This window comes from Sylvia atricapilla, chromosome 4 (genome assembly GCF_009819655.1).
Source record: "Sylvia atricapilla isolate bSylAtr1 chromosome 4, bSylAtr1.pri, whole genome shotgun sequence".
Lineage (NCBI taxonomy): Eukaryota > Metazoa > Chordata > Aves > Passeriformes > Sylviidae > Sylvia > Sylvia atricapilla.
In genome coordinates this window covers 18,633,833-18,648,856 of record NC_089143.1, presented here as the reverse complement: position 1 = coordinate 18,648,856, position 15,024 = coordinate 18,633,833, and the positions used below count along the sequence as shown (strand labels likewise).

General features: G+C 42.7%; 1 protein-coding gene across 2 annotated transcripts in view; it reads left to right on the top strand.

The window, feature by feature from the left end:
* Positions 1–9,944, top strand: part of LOC136360175 (SH3 domain and tetratricopeptide repeat-containing protein 1-like) — a 28,138-nt gene extending 18,194 nt beyond the window's left edge. For both annotated transcript variants that reach the window (XM_066317210.1, XM_066317211.1), the window contains 8 exons: positions 448–489; positions 2,069–3,757; positions 4,124–4,304; positions 6,149–6,299; positions 7,481–7,603; positions 7,898–8,048; positions 8,937–9,133; positions 9,354–9,944. In XM_066317210.1, the coding sequence (XP_066173307.1) occupies positions 448–489; positions 2,069–3,757; positions 4,124–4,304; positions 6,149–6,299; positions 7,481–7,603; positions 7,898–8,048; positions 8,937–9,133; positions 9,354–9,584 (2,765 nt within the window). In that variant the 3' untranslated portion in view covers positions 9,585–9,944. The remainder of the gene's footprint in view (positions 1–447; positions 490–2,068; positions 3,758–4,123; positions 4,305–6,148; positions 6,300–7,480; positions 7,604–7,897; positions 8,049–8,936; positions 9,134–9,353) is intronic.
* Positions 9,945–15,024: the final 5,080 nt, after the last annotated feature.

Here is a 15,024-nt window from a genome sequence, read left to right as displayed (position 1 = left end):
AACCACCCCAAAAAACTTTCCTTCCCACCTCTCTCCCCATTACCCTGGGAGTGATACTAAAAATATTAAGGGCTCCTTGCTCTCTCATTTTACGAGTGGGTTGTGGAGAACGGTCATACCTTTGCTGCCAACTTGTATTGTAATGCAGCAGACATGCCTCCCTCCAGCAGGACAGGTTGGCTTTAATTCTGACTGTGAGGTGCTCCTCACCTTACTGAGCTGCTTGATGATAGCCATGCAGAAGCAGTGAATTGTGGCAGCAGGAGGGTAAGTCCCTGCTAGCTTTGGGTCAAACTTAGAATATTTATTTTCTTCTAAAATTTCCAGGATGTATCAAATTCTTCTGACATAAAGAATTATCAACTAAATATAGCCTTATTTTAGGATATTTAAAACTGAAAAATAACCAAGGTACTATAGCTATCATGATTTTTGTCTTTCTTACAGATGAATTGGAAGAACCTGAATTTCAGAAAACTCATGAATGTGGTAATACTTCCTACACATCCAACTTTTGCATAAAATTTAACGAGACTTCTGATATTTTTTGTGTCTTTGCCAGCTATTCTCCTTCTAATGTCTCTTCACATGATAATTTTCTTCTCTCACTGTTTGCTTTCTGAGAGTTTGCTTTAACCCCTTCTTACTAGGTTTTCTGTAAGACATTGTGCATTTCCACTGATATCAAATGTCATTCTTGGGACTTGCTATCCAGCTGCAAAATTGTATGACTTCCTTTCACTGATGTGACACACATACACCACCTCTCAGCCCCTCCACATTGTTTATCACGGCAAAATACTGCTTATGGGGCTCCTGGCAACTGCTGAGTTTGAATTCCAGCAGATTTTTCTGTCTACTAGAAAACTTTGTCTCAAAATAGATTTCCCAAAGGAGATATTTTGTTGAGGATGCAAAATTATTTCCCTTTGGCATTTTGTTGCTAAGCTGTCACTATCATTACTCATATTGTACTACATTTTCCTAAACAACAATTTTTGTATTTATGATTCTGCTGCAGTTTCAGAAATGAGACTCTAAGAGAGATGAGCTCTAAATCTGTGACTTCAACAACTCCTGTTGATCTGCAGCTGTAGACTTAAGAACTGACTATGACTGTATACTCCATCCCTAATCCCTGCCCTATTAACTGGGCTGGAAAACAGTGGGAGGACTAAGAATTGATGGTGTATCTGTCTTTATTTTATCTGAAAGGTATCCAATGATATTGTCACTATAAGAATTTGGATCAATGGCCACATCAGTTGCCACAAATTGGTAATTTTGTGAAAGATAATCTCTGTCAACAGAGAATCAGGGCTGATATTTGATTGATAGAAGAAATGCTATTACACAATATGCAGGTCTGGCAGGAGAGGACAGGAGAACACTTTCGCAGGCACCCCAAAAATCCATGTGAGGCTTCACCAGCTCAAATAGCACAGTCCTTCTCCCTGCCCTGGCTGACCTGCCTTAGCAGGTCAAGACATAGGCATACCCTTACTCTACTTGAATGGTTGAATTCCCATTTCCCTCATACCTTAAGTCCAACCAACATCCATGCCCTGACCCTGGGCCCTTTATCCAGCCCCCACTTCAGACCTTGGATCTTCCTAGATTTCCTTCTGCTTACCAGCTAGTCTGAACTGTATTTATTTGGCAGGTCTCTTGTTCACATACACGTGGAGAGAACAGAGAATATACACTGATTGTACTTTTTGAGTATACACAGACAAAAGGCAGCTTGAATTAATGCTGGACTTCAGTTGGATTAGTATTGGATCAGGCTCAGGGCCTGGCTAGACCAGTGTACTGATCACTAACCTGCTTACATGTTGCAAATTCTGTTTATTCCCACTCCTCCAGTCTCCCACAGTTCTTCATGCTCCTTACAATCTTTTTACACCTTCGGTTTGTCTTCTAGACATACTGTTAAGAAATCACAGTATGTTTATATAATGTTTTCATAACAGCATCTTCACTGACAAATGTTCCAGTTGGTCTACCGAAGATCTTTGTGTGCATGCATACAGGAAGTTGTGGTTTCTAATTTATTTTTAAATTTCAGAAATTCCACGCTCACCTTCTAGCCCAGGATCCACTACCAAGAATGGAAAGATAGAAGAACTGCTGAAGAATTGCTTCAAGAATTTGGAGGCCACTCAAGCTGAAGAGCCAACTACTGAAGGGAAGGAATCTGCTGGCTCTTTGAAGACTGAAATATTTCCTCAACCTGAAGGGCCTTGTTTCCACGTTTGTCAAGAAGATATTCAAGCATCTGACATTTTTGAGCCATTGTTACTCTTCTTAAATAGGAAAGAATATGAGAGCAACTTCAAAAGCCTGTATGATTTCTCTTATTCATTTACCAATAGCATGTTTTATGGATTTTCAGAAGAAGAAGAACTGGTTAGTTTTTTAAGATTAGCAAGGGAAGCAGCAAAGAAAGCAAGTCTGTCCTGGGCACTAGCAAGACTGTGCTTTCTCTTAGGCAGGCTCAGTGTCAAAAAGCTGAAATTTTCCCAAGCTCGGGTATATTTTGAGGAAGCATTGAGAGCAGTAGCTGGAGGGTTTACTGATTTGTACTTTGTGATTGCTCTTTATACCAATCTAACAGTCATCTACTTGACCCAGAAGAACAGAGAAAAGTGTACTCATATTTTTGACAAGGCTGCATCTCTTCTCATGGGAATTCCTAACTACATTTGCAGTGCTGACCTGGAATCAGACATACTGAAGTATGCTCTGAAGAGGACAATTTTGAGCCAGAACAAACACGCAGAGGCAAGGGCATGCTTTCTGCTGGCAAAACATTACAGTGCACGCAAACAACACCAAGAGGCACTGCCATTCTTGGAAAGGTTTCAGCTGTTGCTCAATGACCTGGGTTTACAAAATAGTTTATCCAACAACTGTTACTTCAAACTGGCAGAGTCCTACCATGAAAAGTGTTTGCCACACATTGTATTAAGTTGCATTAAGGTTACCTCTCCCCAGAGCTCCAGCACCTTAATGGATTCCCTGAAAAGGATTGATTTAGTCATCAAAAATTCTCCCAAACTATATGGCCTGAGAAGACTCAGACAAACATTCCCATCCCAAATTGCACCTTACCTCTTACAGGCCCTTTCTGCTGTGTTTACTGCTGAGGAGGAAGGACTGTGCAGCACTATTTATCTCAGCTTAGCAAAGCTGTACAGCCACCACAAACAGTACGGAAAAGCCATTGCTTACATGATGAAAGCACTGGACTCGACTTCTATTAAGCCAGAGGAAACTATCAACTATTTGGTTTCACTTGCCTGGCTATACATTCTTCACAAGCAGTATGATGTGGCCTTAGCAATTTTAAATGCTGTTGTAGGCTCCACATGGAGCAGTCCTCAGCAGCTTGGCATGGCTTATAACATGCTTGCCATTGCTTTGAAAAGGACAAACAACACAAAAGAAGCGGCTGAGAGCTACTACAAAGCACTGCGTCTTTCAGAAGAGACTGAGATGAGCCATAACCAAGCCATAGCCCTGGCTAATTTTGGGGCACTCTGCCTGCATGCAGCAGCCAGCAAGCTGGCAGAACATTATTTTATCAGGGCAGTTAAGCTATTCTCTAAGCTTCCAGTTATGGACTGTGGTCAAGACTTTATCCAAGTCCTCCTTCAGCTGGGTTGCTATTATGTTGGTGGAACTGAAAGAGAGAAAGGAAGGTTTTACTATGAATGGGCTTTTTTAGTTGCAATGGAGACAAGTCATCTGGAGAGTAAGTATATACTTTATAAGTTACAAAATGTATTCCATTAGGGAATGTTATTCATAGAGATATGTTAGATCAGTATTAAGAAGATGCATATCTTGCTTTGATATTCTTCCCACCATGCTTGAGGTAGCTTATGCAGGTAAGGTGACATTGTCACTATTTTATTTTGGAAATGAAGTTTGAAGTAACCCCTGGCCTTTGCTAACTTTGGGGATGAATGAAATGGCAGTGGGATATCCTTGTTATGATTTCTATAGTTTTCATTGTCTGTGCTATAATTTGTGAAACAGTGAAAATGAATAATTTTAAAATTAATTAACTTTCATTTTAAAGTAGATTCATATTTGTATTTCCAATCTATTCTCTTAGGTCAACTACAAGCAATTAAAATGCTGTGTCAGTTCTACAGTACAGTTGCTCCCAGTGAGACTCAGTGTGTCATCTACAATGAATATCAACTATCTTTGGCCAGAAAAATGTCCAACAAAGTTCTGGAGGGACAAATTTTGGAAACTATTAGTCAGCTCTATTTGTCTTTAGGAACAGAAAGGTAAGACATGCTGAATGACTTTTCTTTCATTCTGATTTTAGTTTTTCCATCCTGCAGAGGATCTCAATTTGCAAAAGCTGAATATGACTCATTTTTTTTTCTCTCTGCTTTGGTAATATGCTTTATCAGAATTGAAAAGTCCAGCGCTAATGGAGAATTTTCTTGTTTCTTTTTGAGTAACTATAATCTCTTAAGGGAGACAAGATGTTCTGTAGGGATTAGCACCACTTCAAAAACCAATTTATTTTTAAAATCTGAGTAAAAACATTTTAAACCTATTATATGTTATGCAGCTCTTGATGACTGCTATATCAGGTGATTTGTTTTGTATTATTTTTGCAAGACTTTTTTTTTTTAAGACACTAAAGGACATATTCCAAACAGGTCAGGCATTAAATTGCCTCTATGTAAGTGTTTCTCTTTGAGGAAAGGCTTCTATCCAAATTTACAAAGTACGAAACCAATGGGCAAACCTGCATAGTTTTGCTCTTCTGCAATTTCTATATTGCTCTTCTTTTCCAAATACCAATTTTTTTCTCTGATCTAACTGAAATAACAAATTGCACAAGTTAAATTATAGTAGCAAGTGCTGAGGAAACAGTTTTCTTTAAGAATTTTTGAAGTGTTTTTAAGGCTGCTTTGTCTGTTTTTTTTCTTTCTGTATTTCAAGGAGTTACTTTAGATTCAGATATTTTCAAACTTGCCTTAGTAAGGATGGAAAAGATATTCTCAGTCATGGAAAGAGAACAGATGCCTATTTTAGCTTTAAGTAGCTGTAGTCTGAGCATCTAATGTTCTTAGTAGGTTGCCCAATTTATTTTGCTTTGTTAGGGCTTGTAAATGATATAGTTGGTGAGCATCCTTAGGAGAGACTGAAGACAAAGGAGTTGGTTAAGATTTCAAGCTGCCTGGAGAAGCTGCTGCTTTCTGTGCTTGTAGTACATGGAATCTGTATATCCCAGTAGCCTGGCTTCCAGATGTTGACTGTATAACCTTAGCATGCTACCAGATAATAGCACAAACTCAATATGGTGTTAGACCGCAATATCCCAGGATTGTTTGTTATCTGTCCCAACTAAAAAGGAAACTCAGCTCTTCCAACACCATAACTGTGCAGGCCATGTTACATTTTAATATGTTTGTGTCTTGTGCTCAGAAGAAAATGCATTGGGTCAAGGTGATGGGAGCCTAGCACAAGATGGAGAAAGATTTAAGACATCTGGGGTTTCTATGTCTGGTATAAAGCACCATAACATCAATAAATGCGGCAATTTAAGTGCTGCTGGAACTGATCATGACCTATCCCATTCTCCTCTGCCCTACCACTCTCGTCCCTGTCTCCTGTTTTTTCAACTATTTTGTGGTTAGTCTGAATTGCACTTAAGTCAGGTGTATAGATGATTAAGAAAAAAAGACGTGATTTCTTTGATGTTTTTAGGAAAAATCTATAAATGATAGAGGAGTTCAAGATGAGAGACTTTTCTACTTCTCACAAGTTTGAGGTAGAGGAGGGACACATATAAACCATCTTGAAAGAACAGAAAATATAACAGGAAAAAATTTATGACTAACATAATATAATAATATATAATTTTATATATATAACATATTTATATAATATGTAACAATATAATAGGTAAAAATCGAACAGGAAGCATAGATGGAACAAAAAAAAGAGGGGAAAAAAAGGCTCTTTAGTTACTAGCATAAGATAGCTGAAAAATTATAATTGTGCCCTAAATAGGGGAAACAGAATGTCTTTTATAGTAACATTTCTTGTTATGAAGAAAACCATTTGCAATTCTGAAAAACCCTTCTGTGAGTAGTGCTTTTCCCTGGTTCAGGGCCTACAGGTCAGCTCTGGAATATACCAAAAGAAGCCTTGGAATATTTATAGATCTCCAGAAAAAAGAGAAGGAGGCATATGCTTGGCTCCGGGCAGGAAAGATATACTATGTTCTGAGGCAGAATGAGCTTGTGGATCTTTATATTCAGGTATGTTGTCAACACTTTTACAGGCATGCACATGGTATCAGTGTTGTTCAGCTGGCATGGTAAGGGTAAGTAGTTATGTATAAAACTCCATACATTTTACCAGTTGATGTTCTGATCATTCAGTGACATCATTCATGTAATGCTCAGCACATGAAGGGGAAGTCTCAGCATTTTCCACTGGTGATCCATTTAAATGTGTTGCTTGATTCTGGAATGATTTTGGATAGTCACCTTTCTTAGTTCCTGTTAATTCCGTGTGTTTTTTCAACATCACTTACCAGCTCTACAGCACCAGAGCAATTATATGACACCTGCATGCTACATGCTGGTGAGTGACAGTGAAAAATCCCCTTAGCATGCTGGCCTGTGGGCCAGATTCCCAGGGAAACAGAGCAGCTTCTTTAGGAAGCATTTGAACTTTTCCTTCTGTGGCTGTGCCTAGTATGACACGGACCCAGCTGGAGCTGCTGTTGTCTTTTCACCTGTGAGAGCAGAGGCATGTGTCTTGCACACCTCTGTGCTCAAGTAGAAAGGAGGACTTGTATAAATGAATGCAAATCAAAAACTAAAGGGGACAAAGTCAGGGCTTTGAAGATTCACAGCAAAGATTCCCAACCTTGCCTTATGTAAAAGGCACATTTTCAATAATATTTTCTCTATCAATAACTGAGGAGCCTGGTATTCTTGCTTTGCATGCTGTCTATCATTAGATCTTTTTTGCTAACAAGACAGGTATTTGTCCATGAGAATAGAATAGTAGACCTGCTTTTTTTTTTTACAGAAATTAGTTCACAGGCCTTAGATACTGCTAGCTGCAGAATTTAACTTACAAATTGAATTTATTTCTGTGATGTGTTTGATCTAATTCAAATTTACTATGTGGCAGCTATTGCATACACTGTTGTTTTTAGAATACCATGTGCTGACAAAGATAGCAGGATACTATTGCCAGGAAACGGAAACTAGGTTTTTGTTTCTTCTTCAGCATCTGCCACTGGCTTCTTCAAAGACAGGGTACCAAAAAAAAAGCATGTTCATAGCAAATAGAGCCTTTCTCATCATTATAATAGGAGAGATAATAAAAAAGTCTTTTTAAAATTGCTAATGCTTATGATGTTTTACTCCATGGTTAAGCAAGAATTAATTTTTCTTTCCTTTCCAATTTCTTGTTTTCTTTTCAGGTTGCTCAGGATGCTGCTCTTTGCACAGGAGATCCAAATTTAGGAATGGAATTGTTTGAAGCTGCTGGAGACATATTTTTCAATGGTACTTGGGAAAAGGAGAAAGCAGTGACTTTCTACAGGGTTTGTGCAGTTTTTCTGCTGCATTGATAGTTATGTACCTCCCCCCATAGCAGGTATTCTACAAATGCTGAACTAAGGCTGAACCTCTCAGCAAACTGCTTATAACCTATTGCAGCTGCATACTTGTCATGGTGTTAGTATATATCACCTGTTTCAAATCCACTTCTGGTGACAAAAACTGCTCTAAGCAAAGAGCAAAATGAAACCAGAAATTACCTCATTTGATACAAGTGAAAGCCTATCACTGAACATCCTGGGGTCCAGCCATACCTAAGCTGATGTTGTGTGTTTCAGGACAGGGCTCTCCCACTTGCTGTTCAGACTGGCAACAAAACCACTGAACTCAGATTGTGCAATAAGTTGGTGGAACTGCTGATGAATCTGAAGGCTTATGAGGAGAGTCTGGAATATGCAAGAGTAGCTCTCATCCTCAGTGTAAATTTAGGTAAGAATAATTTCCATTATATATGAGTGATAAGTCTAAAAATACAACAGAACTCTAAATTTTAAGTTTTCTTCCCTTGCATTCAATCATTTCTTGCCAGGATTTCATAACACTACTATAATTGCTTTTTTTTTGCTTCCATTTAAGAACAAGCAATTTATTGCTTCTTCTTCTAACTTAGGATCAAATGGAAAACCTTTGGTAGAGCACCAAAGATTTGGTAGAATCAAACCTGAAATTTTATGTCCAAACCAAGTGTGCTTCTAAGAGCTAAGATAGAATTCTCATGAATAATATAGTCCTAAGGGGCTTTTGAGTGACACATACTTTCAGATTAGCCCATTGCTCTGAGGAACCAACATAAGATGGAAAAACCAAAAATTTTAAGTCCTGTTTCTAAATAACTATTCTTCAAATTTGGGAGCTGTTCAACTGAGTAAGAACCTTCTTAACCCTCTGTATAAGAACAGACAAGTCATTTTGATCAGTCTAAAAATAAAGTTTTTGTTGTAAATTTTTTATGTAAAATATATATTGGGATGGGCAAGGGAGTGTTTATTCCCATTATTTTTCTTTCATAGTAGCCTATTTGTATTCTTTGTAAGTATGCACAAAGTGTGTGTGTATATATTATAATATATACATGAGAGATGAATGTAGTTATTTCTAGTTGTAAGTCCCAGATACTGTCAAATCCTATGGGAGGAAATTCAGAAATTCCATAGGATTTTTCTTGAAGGGCAGGTTTTGACCATGTATCTCTTAAGCAAAGGTGTTCTTATTCAACAAAAGCTCAGCAAATTCAATACAGAATTTTTCTAAAAGTAGCACAGATTTGAGTACTTTGTCCCTTTTGTTTTTATCCTGACTCACATGTTATCTCATCAGGGAATCAGCTAAATGAAAGAATAGCTTACCATCGCCTGGCAGCCATCCATCACCGTTTGGGTCACTGTGAACTAGCTGAACACTTCTATTTAAAGGCCTTGTCCCTCTGTTCCTCTCCTCTGGAGTTTGAGGAGGAAACACTCTATTATGTCAAGGTGTATTCGATCTTAGGAGATATTATATTCTATGACCTTAAGGTAAGAGATTTTTATAACTTGTGTAGCAAATTTTTATACTGGGTAATATTTCACAGAATCAGATTTTGCCATTTTCCGGTTTTGTGTGTTTGGGATGTGAACAGTGAAGTGGGTAAACCACAAAAGCTTAGAATCTATATTATTCTTGTTAGAAACTCACAAACCTGAGCTCTGCAGTCCTCTGGCACTGGTTGTACTATCTTTGAACCTCTTATTTCAGGACCCATTTGATGCAGCTGGCTATTACCACTTGGCACTTGCTGCTGCTATGGACCTGGGCAACAAAAAAGCTCAACTGAAGATTTACACCAGACTTGCTGTGATCTACCATAACTTCCTCGTGGATCGGGAAATGTCTCTCTTCTTCTACCAAAAGGCAAGAACCTTTGCAACAGAGCTGAATGTAAGAAGAATAAATTTAGCTCCTGATCAGTGTTACAAGAGTTCATAAGCATTTTGGAAAATACAGCCTAACTACTGCAGAAATACCTATGGAAACACTGCACTGACTTTGTAGGAGGATGCAGCCTGCATTCAGTGATTCACTATCTGTGTGCTGTAAGGTGGAGCTCCTCATCCCAGACTAAATTACTAGTTTATATGACAGTGAACTACATTTCATTGTCTTTAAGATACAGTCTTGTACTTACTGGTTAAGGATCAGTCAGTGAACTAAAACCAAAACCAACAGTCTTTTTTTGTAACTAAAATTTTCTTTGCTACATCTTTCTGCTTTGATGGGATACTGGTAAATGATTAATGCATAGATGTAATAAAAAATACTTAATAAAGTGCTGCAGAAGAAAAACCACTCAATATAATTTGTGGCTTCCTTTGCCTGACCTAGATTTTTGTCTTATTAGACATCAATAAAATGCATCTAAACAAGCATGTGATGTTGGGAAAGATGGGGCAGGAAGGGCTTATGGATATGATTGTCTGGTAAGAAATACTGGAGATATAAAATCTGTGAGTGAAATAGAAATGAAGGCCAGCTTTGAGATGTAGGCATGGCAGGCAGGAAGACGGTGATTAGCTGGACATAGGCTGAAGGACAGAAAACAAAAGGACCCAAGAATGCAGCCCCTCTCCACCCTGCCAAGGCATCAGGGAAAAAGTAGATAAGAAGAATAGTCTTTAGAGCTTAGAATATAGGATGATATGGTAACTTAGTAGTTCTCATAGGTTGCATGCAAGGTTTGTAGGTTTTGTATCTTGAGCCAGTTCGCCACTGTAAATTAGAATATTCAACACAAAAGGAGATATAATGTTTTGTAACAAGGACCTTGCTCTCTTCTTATTCTCTCTTCTCCTCTTACCTCTACTCCTTCCCCTCTCACTGCTCTCTTTTTCCCTGCTCTTTTGCCTGTGCTCTGTTAACTCTCTTACATCTTCGCCCCTTCTCTTGCCCACTCTCTCCCTCTGCTTCTCCTAACTCCCTCTCTCCTGGCATTCTTCTCACCTCCCTTCCCTCATACCCCCCCTCTCTCTTTGGGGCTTCCCTTCAGCCGAGGCTGGTGGCTGAAAGCAGCCCTCTTTACTCACCACCCTTGCAATAAAACCACGTGTTTCTAGAATATCTCAGGTCTGCAGAGTTCCTTTGTCCCTGCCATCTATGGATGCCCTTACTATGTAAGATAGGTTGAGATTTGTTTTGAGCCAGCTGCCCTGACACCACTCCTCATTTTCTGTCCAATTAATCCACTCCAGTACTTAGGGGTACAAGTTAAGATTTATTTCCCAATTTTGGAAAACATACGTACATAATGTAATAAGAGCCAACTGGTTTATAGAAACGAAGGCTCTAATAATATGTGAGCAGCAGTTTTCTGGACTTCAGTGGTAAAGTGAAGTCACATTCAATCCGTCCAGGAAAGAGAATGAAATCTTGAAGTCAGAGGACCAAGTCAAACAGATGGTCTGGAAAGGAGATATGATGGGAAACAGTGAAATTGCAAAAAACTGAGAAAATCTGCAAGTGCAGCAACTGCAAGCAAGTGGACTGAGATGAATTGAGGGGCAGTGAAAAGGATCATGGATTGCCAAAATGACCCCAATTCCAATCCTAAAATCAGGGAAGAAATGTAAATTAAGAGAGGAGAAGAAACTACAGGAATGAAATCTAAAAAGAAAGAAAAAAAAAAAAGGAAAAATTTCGAAAGCAAGTGAAAACAGAAAAAGAAAAACAGAATGACAAGAAGTGGAGGAAGAGGGCCCGGAGCTCGCCCAATTAACCTTCATTGAAATCCCGAGATTTCGTTCCCTTTCCCGAAAGGGAAAGTATGGACCCGATATTTTCCGAGCCTGAGAATCGCTAGCTCTTCCCAAGGGAAACTTTTCCAGAGTTTTCTTTATCCCAAAACAACCTCGTGGAAACAATATTCCTTTCCCATAACAACACGTCTTGTCTGCTATTTCTTTTACTTATCCAGTGAGAGAGGTGTCACTCCTTAGCACCAATACCGTGCCTCTTTCGCGTAGGATGTTATAAAATGGCTGAATTAATGGTAAATAAATCCTTTTGAGTTCAACTGCCTTTTGACTGGGGTCAAGCACCTTTATTTCGTGTCCTGTTGCGACATCTGGTGACGGCCGCCTGGAATTGCAGCACCGCAAGGAGGTATCGCGCCTTTCTTTCCCCAACCCTCCTCACCCCGTGTTTTAGAAAAGTGGTGGGTTTTGTTTGTGTTGGTTTGTTTTTTTCCGTTCCGGTGCGCGGGACTTGCCTGCTCGCTCTCCTTCGCCAAGGAGGCGAATTTTGGTGGCCAGTACATTTTTCTCAGCGAGCTTCAAGCGTGGTGTCAGCTATGCTAGCTCCCGAAGGCTCTCTAGTCCTGGATCTTTGAGCGGACGCTTTTCGGCGCCGCAGAGTGAACATTCCTATTGCCGCTTTTTAGGCTCTCTGTCTTTGGGGAAAGGGGCCTGGTTTTGTTCCTGCTGCGGAACAAGCGATGTCGAAAGACCGCTGGCAGTCCGTAGGCGATGCCTCGTTCGGATCTTTGTTTTCTGGAGACGTGGTGGCGGCAAGACTGCTTGGAAAAAAAGTTATTACGTTGCTTCAGAGCTCTGGAGAAAACTCTTAACTTCCATTTTTACCGAGGAAGAGATCTCGGAGTGTGGCTCTGAAGGAGCCTGATCTGACGGTGCTCTGGCGGATTTTGAATCGCCGGGGATGAGCGGATTTTGGACAGGGCTGTGCTTTTGGGGTTCCCTCTCGCACCCTGCGCAGTGCCATGCGCTCGGCTGGTCCGTCTCTTTTGGGTCTGACCCGCGGAGGGACAATTCTCCCGTGCCGCAGGGGCGGGCGGCCGGCGGGAACGGGACCGGGATTCTCGGGAGCGCCTTCTCCCCGCTCAGCCGGGCCGCTCTGCTCTGCGCCCGGGGAACGGCGGGAAGGAGGGAACGATGCCTTCTCCATGCCTGTCCCGCTAGAGGGGGACGGACAGCTGGCGGCTCGATCTCCGCCGGCACCGGTGCCGGGACCGCAGGAGTTGGTTTCTACGAATTGTCCGAACTGTGGGGTTTCTGCGTTGGTTACTCTTAATAACGTGGACCGATCCCCAGTGCAAGGGAGGGGGATCGCCCCTGTTCCCAGGCCGACGCTGGGTCCGGACCGCATGTTCCGCAGTGGGCCGCCGCGGGCGGGGACGGCTGAGGGAGCCCGGCCCGCTGCGCGCCGCCGGCCCCGCGGGACCCCACTGCGCCTGCGCAGTCCGCCGGGGCGCCTGTGGGCCCGCCGCTGGACCCGCGGGGGCTGGCCGCTCCTCTCCGCCTCCTCACGGGCGGCGCTGGGCCGCTCCCGGGCCCGCCTTCTCCGGTTTTCCCTGCAGCGCCGGGCGCGGCTGACGGCGAGCCTCTGCCCGCCCCGGCCCGCCCCTCCTGCGCGCCGGGTTTGGATGCGCTGCCTGGGTCCGTGTCTGCTGTGAGCTCTGTGCCACGGCCGTCTGCAGACCCTGCCATGGCTGGCCCGGCTCCTGCGGATGCTGCCGCGGCTCCCCACCTCCCACCCCGCGCTGGTCCCGGGGCAGCCACGTCTGCTGTCCGTCCCTCCTGTGTTCACATTTGGGTCTGGCACTGACAGAGCCGTCCTGAGGCAAGCGTCTACTCGGAGCAAGGGACATCGAGCCGGTTCGTATTCCAGTAGCCATTGGACGCTTCCTCCGTGCCAGGTCACGGTTCACCCAGGGATCCCAGGCGTTTTTGGGACCCAGTCAAAGCCAAGGCTTCCAGATGGGGGAATGGGACCTGCTGGACCGTTTCATGGGGTCTGGAGATGGTCTTCCTGGCTCTGCAGGTGCTGGGGGGGACTTGGTATCTGGTGCTGTGGATGTGAACCCTGGCCACATGTCTGTCCCTGGTCCTGTGACATCTGTAGGGCTGGACCAAAGGGACGTTGTCACTTTGGAGGGAGGTCTCCAGGCTTTCCCTGTGCTTAAGGCTCATCCTCAAACGGGACAGTCTGACCTTCATGTTACATGCTTCAAAGCTGTGCTGGATCTCCGAGATAAGGTGGGGTTATACAGATATGATTTGGGTTCTGCAGAGGTGATGCAGATGATTAGAGGCGTCAAAGATGACTTATTAGCACCATATGACATTAGCCACCTAGTTCAGGTGTTGTTTCAGCCTGTTCGGCTTGAAGTCTTTGAAACCAGTTGGAGGCAGCTGGCTATAAGGGTAGCTGCACACAGTAGTTAATTCCTTCCACAAGACCCCAGGCATGGGCTTGGAGTTGCTCAATTGACGGGGGTACACACTTTTGCTAACCCTGATTTGTAGGCTGCTTTGACCCTCCAGTGCTGGACCAGTGCCAGAAAACAGTCATAGCAGTGCTGGTGAAAACCATAGAGTTAGCTGCTCCGAAACAGAAGTTTGTCACTATACTCCAAGAGACTAAAGAACCTTTTTTGCAGTTTGTTGAGAAACTTTCCGCATCTTTGGAGAAACAGGTTGAAGATCCAGATTTGAGAGCACTATTGCTCAAACAGCTTGCAAGAAGCAATGCCAATGCGGATTGCAGGAGGGTGATCATGGCCCTCCCCACGGAGCCTTCCTTACTGGACATGGTCCAGGCTTGTGCTAATATAGGCACCACAGATTCTAAGATGGCTGCTTTGTCTTCTGCTCTACCATTGTCCTCGAAAGGGCCGAAGGGCAAGCAGCAGAAGCAGGTGAATGGACAAGCCAACAAAAAGCAGGGAAAACAAAAACAGAAAGGGAAAACTCCCTCATTTTTGTGTGGTTGGTGTGGAAAGCTGTACCACTGTGCAGAGGCTTGCACAGCAAAACTCGATGCCAATGGCTAGCCTTTACCAGGTTTGGGAAATGGGAAGCCGAGCACTAGGGAGAAATGTGTTCAGACACAAGCATTTCCCCAGGTCCCGATGCAGGCTTGCTTAGCTAGCTTACAGCCAGCACCTGTGGCTCAGCTGGAGTTTGCTCAGCAGGAACAGTTGTCTTAGACTCTTGCAAAGTCCACAAAGTTCCTTTGGACCCTAGGGGGAGGGCAAAAGTGCCTTCCTCATAGGAGGTCTGGTGCCACCCTTCAGGGTATCATTGTGCATCTGAGATTTAGTGATGCAGATTATATGGGACTGATTTGTGCTATGATTTCCACACCCACTCCCCCGTCACCATCCCCGAGAAAACGCACATTGCTCAACTTGTGCCTTTTAAGTCTTCCATTTCCAGGACTGTGGACTGGTGTTGAGGGGACGGCTGCTTCGGATCTGCCTCAAGTTCACTAGACTGCAATTGTTGGTATAGGGTTAAAGTCAATGTGATTTCTGCAGCTGCAAAGCTGGAGAATAGAACCTCAGCTTCACTGCAACCAGGATGTTGCTTTCATGCTATTGTTTTAACCACATCAAGTATAACTTTGCCTGGGTAAT